The sequence below is a fragment of the Manduca sexta genome, chromosome 9 (assembly GCF_014839805.1).
Source record: "Manduca sexta isolate Smith_Timp_Sample1 chromosome 9, JHU_Msex_v1.0, whole genome shotgun sequence".
Taxonomy (NCBI): Eukaryota; Metazoa; Arthropoda; class Insecta; order Lepidoptera; family Sphingidae; genus Manduca; species Manduca sexta.
In genome coordinates, this window is record NC_051123.1 from 10,497,341 (window position 1) to 10,511,845 (window position 14,505).

General features: G+C 34.8%; 1 protein-coding gene across 1 annotated transcript; it reads right to left on the reverse strand.

Annotated features, from left to right (window-relative positions):
• Positions 1-5,175: 5,175 nt before the first annotated feature.
• LOC115450922 (lysosomal acid glucosylceramidase) lies at positions 5,176-13,203 on the reverse strand. The gene is made up of 8 exons (XM_037436909.1): positions 13,066-13,203; positions 10,269-10,425; positions 9,749-9,909; positions 9,243-9,366; positions 7,974-8,087; positions 7,111-7,258; positions 6,382-6,461; positions 5,176-5,469 (listed from the first exon to the last, which is right to left on the reverse strand). The coding sequence occupies exons 1-8, from the start codon at positions 13,110-13,112 to the stop codon at positions 5,176-5,178; spliced, it is 1,125 nt and encodes a 374-aa protein (XP_037292806.1). The 5' UTR covers positions 13,113-13,203.
• Between the last annotated feature and the right edge of the window lie 1,302 nt (positions 13,204-14,505).

A 14,505-nucleotide genomic window follows, 5' to 3' on the forward strand; every position in this document is an offset into this window, starting at 1 on the left:
CATCCATTATGAAGTTGTATTCATATTATACTTGTAAACATGCTTTGACCTTTCGAAGGCGCGTCATGCTGAATTTCGAGAATATTTTTTTATATTGTTACTTGGAGAAAATTTATTTGGGTTGTTTTTGTTGGTACTATCCGACTTTCTATTACCAGTAACAAAAAAACATCATTTTGTTTGTTTGTAAACTCGGTCACGCTAATCAATTTTGTAAGTTACCTATTTAGACACGTCGGATAATAGAGGATCATAAATCATTTATTTACTGCTTGAATTAAAGATAATAAGCAAGCAGCAGTGTGAAGTCACTGTTGTGTTCCGGTTTGAAGAACATTGTTACCAGTGTAACTACTGGACATAATAAGACTTAAATAACATCTCATATCTCAGGATGGCGAGCGCAGTGGAATATTAAACAATATTTTGTAATTTAAAGAGTTAAATGGTGTTTCTACTGGTTATGGGCTGTCGTATCGCTTACCATCGTAGAAATTTCTGTACGCTGTCGATACTCATTACGAACATCCGTTTCCCTTCAGGCGAGCGGCCAGCTTGTTATCCAATTGTATAGCGGTTTTACGCAGTATGCTCTAATTGTAACTTCTAAATGTTCGTTCTTGGATGCTGTTCATATATTATAAGCAGCGACATCAGACGAGCAAACTGCTCGTCGCCTCACTCACTACCAAGATAACTAACAAGGAATCACGATTCACGACATGGCAATCAGACCATTTGTCTCGACTCGAGACTGCGTGAGATTACATCTATTACGTAAGTCAATTTATGTTCATGTGTCGGTGGATGTGAGGGACCTTTTACTGGAAGAATTTCGAAGACTCTAGAAATGTTTCGAATTGAATACTTCTTGTAATTTATGACAAGCGATTTGAAATGTTAAGGCTATTATTCTATTTGAAACTTATTCTAATTTCTTCGGTATTAAATTGAATACATTCCTTATTCCTCAGTATCCTTTATTCTGTAAATTCATACAAACAAGTATTACTCATAAACCGACATAAGACTAAAATTAATTAATTACATTAATGTATAAGGAAGTTCGGATGAATAGTTTATGTTTTGACATGACTTACTTGCGTTATACTATTACGCACAAACTTAGTTATAATTTCTGTATAAACAATGATTCATTCACAAACAAAGCAGACGGTTCGTTAAGATATAAAGTGCAAAGGTTTTTGAAATAGAGTCTGTCTTAACATTATCTTACGATTAACTTTAAAGAAATCCTTTGAATCAACTTGGACATTTATTATGTGAAAATAACTAATTTATCGTTCGGCAGAATATTTTCAATACTGGAATTGTGTTATAAGTATAATATTGTTATATACATTTAAAAAAACATTTTATAAGATCCACTGTATCATAAATTGTTAATAAAGATTTAATTTGATATTCTATTATGACCGAACTGAAATAAAATTATTCAAAAGCTAAATTATATAGTGTATATTTTTTATACTATTATATAACGTAGACTGGCGTAAACATATTTTAATAGTATTAAACAATCAGACATACATTACATAGTTCAAATAAGTCGCAGATAAGTTGATTTGCTATGAGTCAGTGAAGCCGTAGTTTGTAGGGCGACAATACACTAGCAGATTACTAAGAAACAATAACATTCGAGAAAAATCTACGGTTCTGCAAAATCTTGCTCGACACTAATTTAATAATGAATAAGAAAGCAGATTATTTAAGTCTTCTTTTTTCTTTTCTTCTAAAACTTAGTAGTTATGAGTTAATAACAATATAAAATTAGAAGACTACAATAACATTATTTTAAAACTTTATCCAATAAAGAAGTTACTGAATTTATAAACATATTTTAGATTGAAATTATCTGGAGGGTATACTTAAAATAAATATTTACTCTGATCTATCAAACAAATATATTTAGAACTAGCTTCCGCCCGCAGCTTCGCCCGCGTGTATTTCGGACTTCAAAAATGGAGCCGGTCGCGAACGTTCGAGAACGTTCGTTTTACGAAGCTACTCGCTAGGTGATTCGCTAGCCTCTAGGTGCCAAGCAAGCCGCCTGCCTGTGCGTTCGCGACCTTATATATATACAAAAATAATCCTTATAGCATGATTCAGTATTCACGCGTGATGGCTTATTATTAGCGTATTTCATGTATTTCATGTATAACTTTAGTGTTTCTATACCGATTTCTATGATTCTTTTTTATTGAATATTTAATTATGTTAACTTTTTTAATTAGGGATGACTAAGAGTGTTATAAACGTAAGAGTAGACAAATATAATGAGAAAGCTTCGAACTGCTAAGTTATCGGGAGTTACGTGTTATTGTGAGTCAACCATAAAAGATAGACATATGCTGTCGTGGGATATTTTTTATATAATTTTAAGGAGAACATTTCCGTCATACATGATTTCTGTGTAGTTTTAACCATTAAGGTTGCACACGCGACGGAAGCTTAAAGAATGGAGTAACTTCTCCCGTTTTCCCAACATTTCCCTTCACTGCTCTGCTCCTATTAATTGTAGCGTGATGAAAAGTATACTATAACCAGTTCAGGAGTATGAAAAATAATTGTACCAAGTTTCGTTAAAATCCGTCGAGTAGTTTTTGTTTCTATAACGGTTATACAGACAGACAGACAGACAAAAATTTTACAAATTGCATTTTTGGCATCAGTATCGATCCCTAATCACCCCCTGATAGTTATTTTGGAAATATATTTCATGTACAGAATTGACCTCTCTACAGATTTATTATAAGTATAGATAGATGTTTCCAACCATCTTTAGGCAAAGATTTCTTGGGAAGTTAAATTAGTTTCATTGAAATTTCGTCTACAATTTTAAATATAGTGGCCCAGAATAACAAAATCTTTATGGTCCCATCAGTATACAACAACTAGCCGTTCCAATTGACGCAGCATCAAGACGCTTTCCTGTTTTGTTCGTATAGAGCGGTTAGGTAGAGCGGCATTTAAATACGATTAGTCATTCATTCATAAAAGAATGAACTTAAAACTGGTTCGCAATGAGGTATGATTCACTTCCCTTCTTGGAATGAACGTACTCATGTGTAATGAGCTATTCGACTCGGCCTTAAAATGTATAAATAATAATACAAACAATGCCAGCAAGTCTATCCGCATGCATTTTTTGCCGTTTCGCTATTTATTTGTTGATTCCTCGATTTTAATTTAAATTTACGTTTCGTCTAACACAATAATTAGTGTGCATCAAAAACCATTTTTACGTAATGAGCGAACAAAATACCTCATTATTGTTAGATAGACTATATTTCCAATTCGGTATATGTATTGTAAATGTGAGTGAAAAATCATATTAAAAATAATAGTAATCATATTTAGGTATTATTATTATTAATATGGTAAATAAAAGTAAAAAGTGAAAGTCGTAGGAGGTCGCTGGATGCGAGCCGCTTTTTAATAGGTCTATCTGGAAATCTTTGGGGAAGGCCCATGTTCCGCAGTGGACCTCCTGCGGCTGATGATGATGATGATTATTATTAATGATGCTGTGATCCGGCGATAGCCTAGTTGGGAGTGAAACAGACTGCCGAGATGAATGTCCGTAGTTTCAGAACCCAACGGCATATACCTCTGAATTTTCTAAAGTTATGTACCTATGTATTTTTGCTAATTATCACATATTTAACGGTGAAAAAAATAACATCGGGAGCATACCTAAGAAGTTATTTATAAGAATCTTGAGAGTATATATACATATAATAATATACAGGGTCATTTTGACATTGCCTTACTAAATGAAACCAGATACTCGTCTTCACCTTTGCTGACATTGTGCCAAAAATCATCCATTAAAAACTGATATTTTCACAGAAAATTCTGGTTTTAGTATTCTGATTTTTTGATAATTTTGAATTTAATGCGAATATGTTGTGTGCGTGAATGTATTTCTGACCGAAAGTATGATGTTACCACTGCAACGAATTGTCTTAGGTTTAGGGCGCGTAAAATTAAAATTACTTTTTATTAATATTTATTTTGTTCGAAACATACACTTTTTTATTTTACATTTACGACTTAAGTAACTTATTGTAAAGTGTTATTTCCAAATAAATAAGTATGAGGTTTCATTTAGTAACGCGATGTCATAATGAACCTGTATACAGATCCTCAATTAGTAGAGAAGGCCCTGCGCAGCAGCAGGACAGTATACAATACAGGGCTGATATTATTATTATAACTATATTACCGCAGCAAAAAAATGTCCATTTGATACGTAAAGATATTTATTAAATATTTGCTTGTCAATTATAAGTTACAACGTAATGGTTAGCTAACTTGCGAGGTCTTTACACCGCACCTTTGGGGTTTTTATAAAAAAAAAAAACATACTTAGTACTTACTAAATAAAAAATAATAAATCTAAAAACTTATTAAAAGCAACTAATTTGCACTGTTCGGAAGAATTATAGTAGTTATGGATTTCTCGGTCATTATTATAACCACTTGCTGATCTTGAAACTTTATCCTGACATTCTTCTCGTGGCCGCTGAAAGAAGAAAAAATATTGCATTTTTTTTGTTGTTGTTTTTATTGCTTTGAATGACGAGACGAGCTTGCTGTTCACCTGATGATAAGTGACCGTCCATAAACAGAAACACAATCCAAAACCTTTGATTACAATGTATTTGGTATTCCACTGCGCTCGCCATCTGAGTCATCAGATGTTAAGTCTTATTATATCCAGGAGTTACACTGGCTACAATGTCTTTCAAACCAGAACACAACAGTGACTGACACACTGCTGCTTGGCGGCAGAAATAGACATTGCGGTTGTACCTACCCAGACGAACTCTCACATTTGAGGGACCTACCACCAGTATGTGTACAAATGAGGGTAAAAATGCCACTTAATACTCTAATAGTGGACCAACGACATCTGTAGTACATATCCGACTTAAAACAATGAGCGGGGACAAGTACCTTTCAGAAACCGATTTCCTTGATTGAATTAGGGGATATTACGTGTGATATATCATTAAATCTCCATAATTAAGTATACTGTCAACTTGAGAGCGAGAAACTTTATGCTACTAAATTGTGTTACTTTTTTAGCAATTCTTTTCTAGCAATTTAAGCAACACCTTATGAGAAAAAACACCTTAAATAATATACTCACTCATTATACATAACAACTACAATAGTATTGTTAGGTGTCAAGAACGCCACATTTTCCACGGATTTTTCAATGAAGAACTTCTTCTCTGTGACTTTTATCCGCCTAGAGCCTCTCGGTATGAACTTCGAGAAGTGTCCCATCGCGTAGAACATGGGCTGTTTGTAAAATTCGTCCTTCACTGCATTTACTAGTATGGGAGAGTCTACATTGTTTTCAGCCCATGTTGGCCCTCCTTGCTGGTTCAGACATATGTTCCAATCCATCCAACCTACTACGTTATGGTTTAGATCCTGTGAAAAAAGACACGGATTAAATACCCCTTTTTATGGAAGTCGATGAAATGGTATATCCAAAAAGACTAATATGATGTAATATCAGCCCTGTATTATAAACTGTCACACTGCTGGACACGGGCCTCCTTCACTACTGAGAGGCCTTAGTCCACCACGCTGGCCTAGTTGGGATTGGGAGACTTCACATGCCTTCAAAATTCTAATAGAGAACTTCTCAGGTATGCAGGTTACCTCATGATATTTTCCTTCTTCGTTAAAGCAAGCGATAAGTCACAAAAAATACACTCATCACTATAGAAAAGTCAAAGGTGCGCCTTGGTGGTATCTGGTAGCAAAAAAGCGTTTTTCCGCGAAAAAAAAAAAAAAAAGGGTTTGGAAACCTGCGAACGTTCGCCTCGGCAGTCCGTTACACTATCAACTAGACTAGCGCGTTTTTTTTTTAATAAAGACTGTTGCTTTCTAATGGCAATGTAAATGAGATGTGAAAATCAAGGGTTCGGTTTTAATTCCCAATACGGGTTTGTATGCGTTTCCTTGCACAATTTTTAAGTTTGGATCCCCGGATATGAATGACTAGGAAGACAGCTGGTCGTAAAAAACAAATAATTTCTGCAAATGGTTGAAATAGTGAGTTATGGTAACCCAACATTGGTTTGGCATGAGGCCAGGTGGATGTAAAAGACAAATAAGTGTATAGTCATCCAGTAGTGGGGTCATTATTGATAGAGAATTCCTCATTCGGAAATCTTTGTTGTTTTCGTATCTATTGCATCTGATTTCATATTAGTCGGAATTAGACTGTGATCTGATGCTGATGTGATGCTACGGTAAGCGAGGAAAACTGCTTTATTTTTGTCAATTTCCATGACAATATTTATTACGATTATGTATAAATTTTAAAAAACTTACTTCAATAATGTTATTGATGTAACTCCTACCCCTCTGCCAGGAACCAAACGCGACGCGTTCCCTTTGCCATTGAAAACTTCCTGCCGCACCAAATTAGTAATAAGTATTTAGGTTACATTTTTATCAATAACTTTGTATAGCTAGTTACACAAGGCTTGTATTATTCATAGGAAATCGTCATGATTCAGAATATTTTTTTGATTATATGTAATTTTAAATGTTAGTAATATTGTTACACCCATTGATATTGCGATAAAAGCGCCTAACTGAATGTGAAAGATATGCGATGGAACGTTCTCGAAAGATCTCAATGTTTCCAAAATATCGTGAAGTTCGATAACGGCCCTTAATTCACGAAGGAGTACCCAACCCTTCCAGATCTTTCGAAGATGTTCAACGTACATCGATTGTGCAGGTGGTTCAGTATAAATGGTGACACGAGGCCGCCGCGAGTCACTCTTTTTTGCGACGCGATCAAAAGCGATAGCTACAAGCCATTGTGAGAGACCGCGTAGTGAAGTGATGATAATTAAGTGTGTTTGAGTGCTAAGTGTTGTGGTGTTTAATTAATTTAGTACCGCAGTGTTTGTGTTACTATTATTATTAGTGTTATAGTGCGCTAATAAAATCGTTTTTTTTTTTAGTACCATCGGTGTTGTATTATTTATCCCGAAACGCACGTAAAAATACGTAACAATATGTTAATCTATACTAAACAAATAATGTTACCTTCGCAAGCTTCTGTGGCGATAATAAATATATGTGGGTAATTCTTGTTAACTTCTGTCAGAACTTTGGCTGGCGTTATGAAATCAGTGTAGTAATGTACCGCGATCCCGTCTATGTATGGCAATGCATTCGGGTGCACTTCGAGCATCTAAAAATATAAACTTACATTATACGATGCTTTAGTTATATACAAAGATTTCCAAAATCCTATATAGAGGCCATTGGGAAGATTTTCATAAGAAAAAATTGCGCTCATGCGATGGTTACGCAATCTACCGTGAAATAACAATAAAAACGTAAAATACTTCAAATTATTTCCATATTGTGATTTGCACGTATTTTTATACACATATTAACATATTTTTGTATTAATATCTAAGGACGCTGTGACATCTTGTCACACGGACATTTAAATAAGACGACTGATTCCCAACTCATAACAACTTTTCGAGCTGCAATGTTGTCCTGGGCCTTATTCTATATGATAGTGTAAACGCGTAACGCGGCCGTGTCATATTATCTCCGAGAAACAAATTTGACTTACAGAATTATACCATTCCACGCACATTTCTCGAAGATAACATGACACGGCCGCGTTACACTATCATACAGAATAAGGGCCCTGATGCCGATAACTTTACTATTCAATGTTTTTGTGTTTTATACCATTTTGTTGTAGGTTTGGATAATCCGACAATAAAATGGTGAAGGAATGTAAGCTACACGCAGACGCTGTCAAATTGTTACCGAGACTAGATACATTACTATCCAAATGATAGTTACTTAAACAACTCAAGCAAATTATAAATTCGTAGTTTGCGCGACGTCTTACTGTTGATATTATAGACTAAATAGACCCTTACAATGTTGAAGTAATATGGTAGGACTATCCTTTGGTCGTCAGCCACGAGAATTTTCACATTTTTGAACGTAGAATTTCGAATTGTCGGTCCCAAATTTTCTGAAATCCATTTACCCTAGAAATAAAAAATTGGTTATAAAATTTTCAAGTACAAAATAAAAAAAAAGAATTTCATACCGTAAAAGCAAATAAAATACAGCCATACAAAAAAGCAAGTTTAGATATTTGAAATGATAGGAGATACATTAAATGTTCTGTAACTAGGTACTTTGCAGATATATATTGGTAAAATTCAAATTCGAGGAGAAGAAGGAGTGTGTAAAGTCAAATTTTTTGTAGAAAATGTTACCAATATATTAAATTTAACGGTCGAGTTTCAAACACTGGACGACCGCTATTTTAAAAAAATGCAGATAAAAATTACTGGTGGTAGATCTCTCATATGTGAGAGTCCGACTGGGTAGGTACCAACGCAATATCTTTCTCTCATTTAAGCTCGTCTCATCCGTCAAAGCAATAAAAAAAATGATTTTAGTTGCTAGAATCGTCTGTTACATGTTTTAAAAAAGGTTTATGTATAAGATATGGGTGAAGAAGAAAGAGCATGAGCGTGTGCGCCACCAAAATTAGTTTTAGCGAGGTGCATCAGCACCTACGCACTATACTATATAATATCATTGATTTTTTCAAATTCAAATCGCACGGGTTTATGAAAATGCTAAGTATATCATAAAAAAAACCTCTGTAATCAATAGTTACCATTGTTGCAGAGTTATTCAGTTCAGTGACTTATATTTTTTGTAATTTATTTCTGGGCAGGGGAATGCACGTGCACCTACTTGCACAACTTCCCGGCACTCATGAGCATGAGGAAAATGAAACATTTACGAAAAACCAGAGGCCGTTTTAGAAAGGTATATAATCCTTATTTATTATTGTAATGTATGCAATGAAACACAGACTATCGCGAACTGGTCGGTTATTAACAGTCCCATAATACTGTACACTTGTGTGGGTACTTATAAATCATTTTATATTTATATACCGCATATACATATCAATTATACAATAAAGTCCCCCGTCGGTTCTGTCTGTCTGAATGCGATAAACTCAAAAACTACCAAACAATTTTCGATTAAATTAGAATGAAGATAATTTGAGACCGTAGACATTTTACCTTTTTACCTCGGAGTATAGCGAGACTTTTGTCCTGGAGAACTTTCACGTCGAAGCCACGAGCAAAACCTAGTTATCAATAAAATATACTTACCATAGCTGATGCCGTCCATCCAAGTGTATTAAATACATCCATTCCCAACGCTCCTGAAATTGGCTCGTTGCTGGTAGTGATTGCCCAAATGGGAATACCCGCTTCTGTGTATTTTTCCAAAAATCTTCGAAAGAAATAAAGTATATTTTTAAATTCTTCAAACCTGCACAACTGAGAACTTCTCTATAGGAATTTCGAAGATGTGTGAAGTCTACCAACCCGCACTAGGCCAGCGTGGTGGACTATGGCCTATTCTCTCTCAGTAGTAGAGGCTCGCGCCCAGCAGTGGGACAGTATATAATACAGGACTGATATTATTTATTAAAATCCTTGAAATATCAATCCGTGCTGAGGAAAGAAGCTAGAAAAGCCAGTCCCAAGTCTTAAAATTGGTCTTCAATTGAGAACATTTATTTTTAATCTATAAATTCAAAATTCATAAATCACAAAATATTTAATTTAATACTAAAATTTTAACGAAAATTGTACTGTCGTTTTTTTTTTACTTGTAATGGTAGTCAGCGTAAGTCTGGTAGAACTCTGTCTTCAGATGACTGACGCCGGTGTACGCGCGGTTCGTCTTCATCCACGGCGGAGGTGACCACGTCGACGCTATCAAATGGATGGTGTCGTTAGAAGCTTCGAACGCTTTCTTGATTAGCGGTATCTGGAAGGATGATACTTGTTGTAAACAAAATTACGATGTTTATAGTAATTGGTATTTCAGTTTGATAGAAAACTTCAAGATTGTAATTCGCGTAATCCAGGGTAATAATACTTTTACTATAATAGATATTTTATTATTATTATTTTTATACGTGCAATTCAAAATGACCCCACTCACCTGATGGTAAGATTGGTAAGTGGAATGTGGTCCAATAGACGATCAACTGACGAGAGATACTTTTTAACTATAAATTATGTTAGTGCAACAAATCGCGTATATTACAAAAAAAAAACGGCCATTACTATTTTAGCATTTTAATATGTATATCAACTCATCTGTAGAATAAAAGCAGATTTTACCTTATACTGATAATCCTCGTAGGCCAGCGAAAAATTACTGAGCTTCGCGTCATTCTCAGGAAGGTCGTTGTAAGCATAAGGATGGGTGGAGAAATCAGTACCTCCGATGGGCACGCGAATCATATTGTACTCTATACCATTGGTACTGAAATATGAACTGTAAAATAACAACATTAAAGTTTGACATACTCTGTCAACTTATTGTACTGATGTTATAAAATGGCGGCAACTAGATGCCAAAAGCGTTTGGAACGTTTTTGTAAACTTAAGTAAGCCATACAAGCTACGGTTCACCGGAGAGGACATCTGTGCAGGTATGCCTGCGCAGGTATCAATTGAAAGAATTGATTGTCGATCCTGCGCCGGTCGCCTGTATAGCACAGGTCTATTCCCACACACATTTCGGCCCACCGGCGCAGGCATACCTGCACCGGTGGACCTTTCCGATGGACCGTAGCATGTATGGCAGCCATTAGAAAAAGAAACGTCAAATGTACTGTACTCGTTTGTCATGTTACTTTTGTATGTACTATGCCTGCTAGCCTTTCAGCCATATATTTATTGTACATAAGTCTTGCTTCCGTTTTTTTCTATAAAAGCTAACAATGTTAACCAACAGTTGCTTCAACTAAATTGATAAACCAAAAGTAAGTAAGTTCTAGGATTGACAAGCTCAGTGCAATGCAACTCAGTGATTTGTTATTTTTGCTGATGGTAGGATATATTTTATATCCGCCCGAATAGCGACTACTGTACACAACATGTTAAAACACGCCGTAGTGGCCCCCCGTCGAGGGGTACCCATCTCTCGGCAGTCGACATTCTATAAGACCCCACTCCACTTTCCATAAGGTGCAGAGGGGACACTTCGCCGTGCCGGTCTAATAAATAAATAATTCATAGTTCGGCTCGTGTTACTGTCAAAGAACCATCGCAAGCAAACAGGTTGATTGATTCTTGATAAATTTGTTATACAGTGTGGTGACGACATAACGACGTTAAATGAAAACACGAACTAGTTGATCAAAACACTTTAAAATTATCAAAAAAGTTATTAAGTAAACAAAATTACAAAAATATAATTTTTCAAACAAAGTAAATGCGAAAATAATCTAAATTAAACACAACAGCCTTTATAATATTATTTACTAACCTCATCCGACAGAGGCACTGTACGTACGTACTTATTTGGCGGTCCCTCTTGGGCGTAAAGTTTCATTCATGAACGTAATCTAAGAAATGGTGGTCACGGTCACTAGGTTCACATTTCATGTAAACATTTCATCAAAACTCCTACATACGCGTACGAACGAAAAAAGAAATGCCGACAAGGCGTCGCGTCAGCCGCCGCGCCGCACTGCGCCCGCACAGCAGCATCAGCTGATGTTCGTCTTTCAACTTACATTATAATATTTTTTTAATAATATTGATTTTTTTCTAATTAATAGTTTAGTTTATCTATCCATGCGTAACGCTGTATAGAAATTTAAGAAAATTCTAGTAAAATAGTAATCATTCGATCGCGCTGTCTTCGTTTTCGGTAGCGCTTCCCTTACACCTGGTATTTCTGCCTACACTTACCTACATGTTTAGACAAAAATGTATAATTGACAACGTAACTATCTTGCCAGTTAACAAAACAAGTGGTGCGCGTCGGCAGTCTTTCTTTGCTAATAATAATAATGTTATCGTTATGGTGATTAGGTCTAAATACAATCAGCAATACAATACAATATTGTATTGTTATTTCTGAGTAGCGAGCCGCACTTTATATTTAGTTGTTTTACGCATGTAGATAAATGAAATTGTTTTGAGGTGAATGACCTAATGAACTTGCGTGGCTAAATCGTAATGTAAGTAAAATTTTTAAAATAAAATATAATTCCTACGGCTAAACCGTTAATTATAATTTGATAATTTTTGGTATACGTACTACTAACGTGATACTCAGTATGTGGTTTCATTTAATGTCGCTATGTCGTCACCACTCTGTATAAAAAGCTGACATTTAATATTACTTGAATAACTCAAGTTAGCGTTAATTGACTTACTAACGCATTTGACTACGCTATAAAAAATTATACCACCTTCAAAAACCAGTAAAATCTAAAAATAATTTACCATAACAGTTATATATTGGTTACCAATTTTGGAGTCGGTGCCTACTTAAATTTAAACATTATCTTCACACGTTTGTTAATTTATTAAATTCGCTTACCTATAATTTTTAATTAGTCACCGACTTCAAAATTTGTTACCAGTATTATATGTACATACTACATACGTATGGTAAATTATTTTTTAAAGTTTTAGTGGTTTAATTTTTTGTATAATTTTTTATTTTTTGCTTTTCTGTGTTAGTAAAAAGAGCAAATATATGCACTAAGTCGTGTCAAAAGTTTGAGAGAAATTGCTTTATCAGATTTGGACGCTAACAAATTATTAAATAGACCACACGACCATACACTGTTGAGGAAAATAACGAGACTACGAAATCTGGCTTCCGACAATGAAGGTTCAGCATAATACACCTCAAGTAACGCAATTAGAACGCGAACAAATAAAACATCATAGTTGACGATAGCATTTGAAGAGTTTTCTGATGTGTCTCTAAAGTCAAGGGTCCAACAACAATAAAATTTATATGGTACCACACTGGAAGCTCCAACTTTCAAATAAATAAAGAATCAAATCGGTTCACCCAGTCTAAAGTTCTGAGGTAACAATCATAAAAAAATACAGTCGAATTGATACCCTTCTCCTTTCTTTGAAGTCGGTTAATAACACCAAATATTACTCAATGAGAAATTGCTGCGTCGTTTCGGATAAACTCTTCCAGTTCATAGCAGCCGAGTCGGTGACGGCGCCGCCGAAGCCTTCTATCGTCTGGTACTTAGTGTTCACATCTATATCCAGAGTCACTGAGCAGCATGTTGCTGAAACAAATGTCATGTCAACGTCAACAAATGACAATTCATTAAAATTCGTTGAGCGGTTTCTGCGTTTGTTCTGACATTCAAACATCATCACTAGCTTTCGCAATTAGATATTTTTGAGATAGACCATGAAGGGCATCGAAACTTATAACTACAAGCAAACTTTCTCAAAAGACTGTCCACCATTTTGGCGAAATCGATATCATTGACTGTAATAATTATATTATTTGAAAGTATGCCTCGTTATAATGTTACATTGTGACTTTATGTTTCGATAGCTGTTACGTTCCAAAACTACTGACGTCAAATTTCTAATACAATCCTATTATAAGCTCACAAATTGATGGTTAAATATAATATTTACTTTTACTGATTGTTAGTAAATGGGCGAATACTGTATTTGTTTTTACTATCGAATTATCTAAAACTACTTATACTTACATAAATGATTTTGCGGATGAACAACACCTCAGTCTCCCCCGTGACCATGAAGGCTGACAAGTCTTCGAAACGTCGGAAGAAAACCAAAATATAAAAAACCGCGATAGAATCCGAAAAGTAGTTTAATTTCAATACTATTTGTGACAAAAAGACTTGCGGGAAAAATAATAGGTACAAATATTTCATGTTAGGAGGGGACCATCAGTTATATTGCCACGGCTATTTTTTAGGGTTTTTGGTTATTTGCACACTATAATTACGTTACGGTTAGAACGATAAGTAGATTAATGATAATTTAAATATATCCAACCTAACGCTTTATGATGTTATCGCCTGTTCGCTATGGAGTACCCAACAGCCAAATAAATCTATTTTAATTTATCAATTTTGTACACATTATCATTAGCGGCCTATGATACTAGAAGATAGATTTAAACTTTTAGAAATGTACAGTTTTAAGTAAAGTTATCACAGACAATTTATGGCACAACGAATATGAAAACAAGTAGAAGTACCTATAACCCAGTTAGTACCTACTTACCCACCAAGAAGACGGGGTAACTAAACTTAAGAAGTAATATAGAGGATGCGTGTGTGTTGCACCAATTTGTATTTCAATAAATTAGTGTAAGTAGACAGTACCTATTATCGAAGAATTTTGAATGCCACATTATAAATATTAATATTAAAATGTCAACATGAGGATAGACAATAACAGAAACATACATAACAAAATGTTTATATTTCACACTGTCATATGCCTTGCTTACCGGCGTTCACAGCGCAGGACACCAAAATGGTACAAATCAATAAAATGTCTTTCATTTTTGTAATTCACAAATTTCACATTAATATTTATA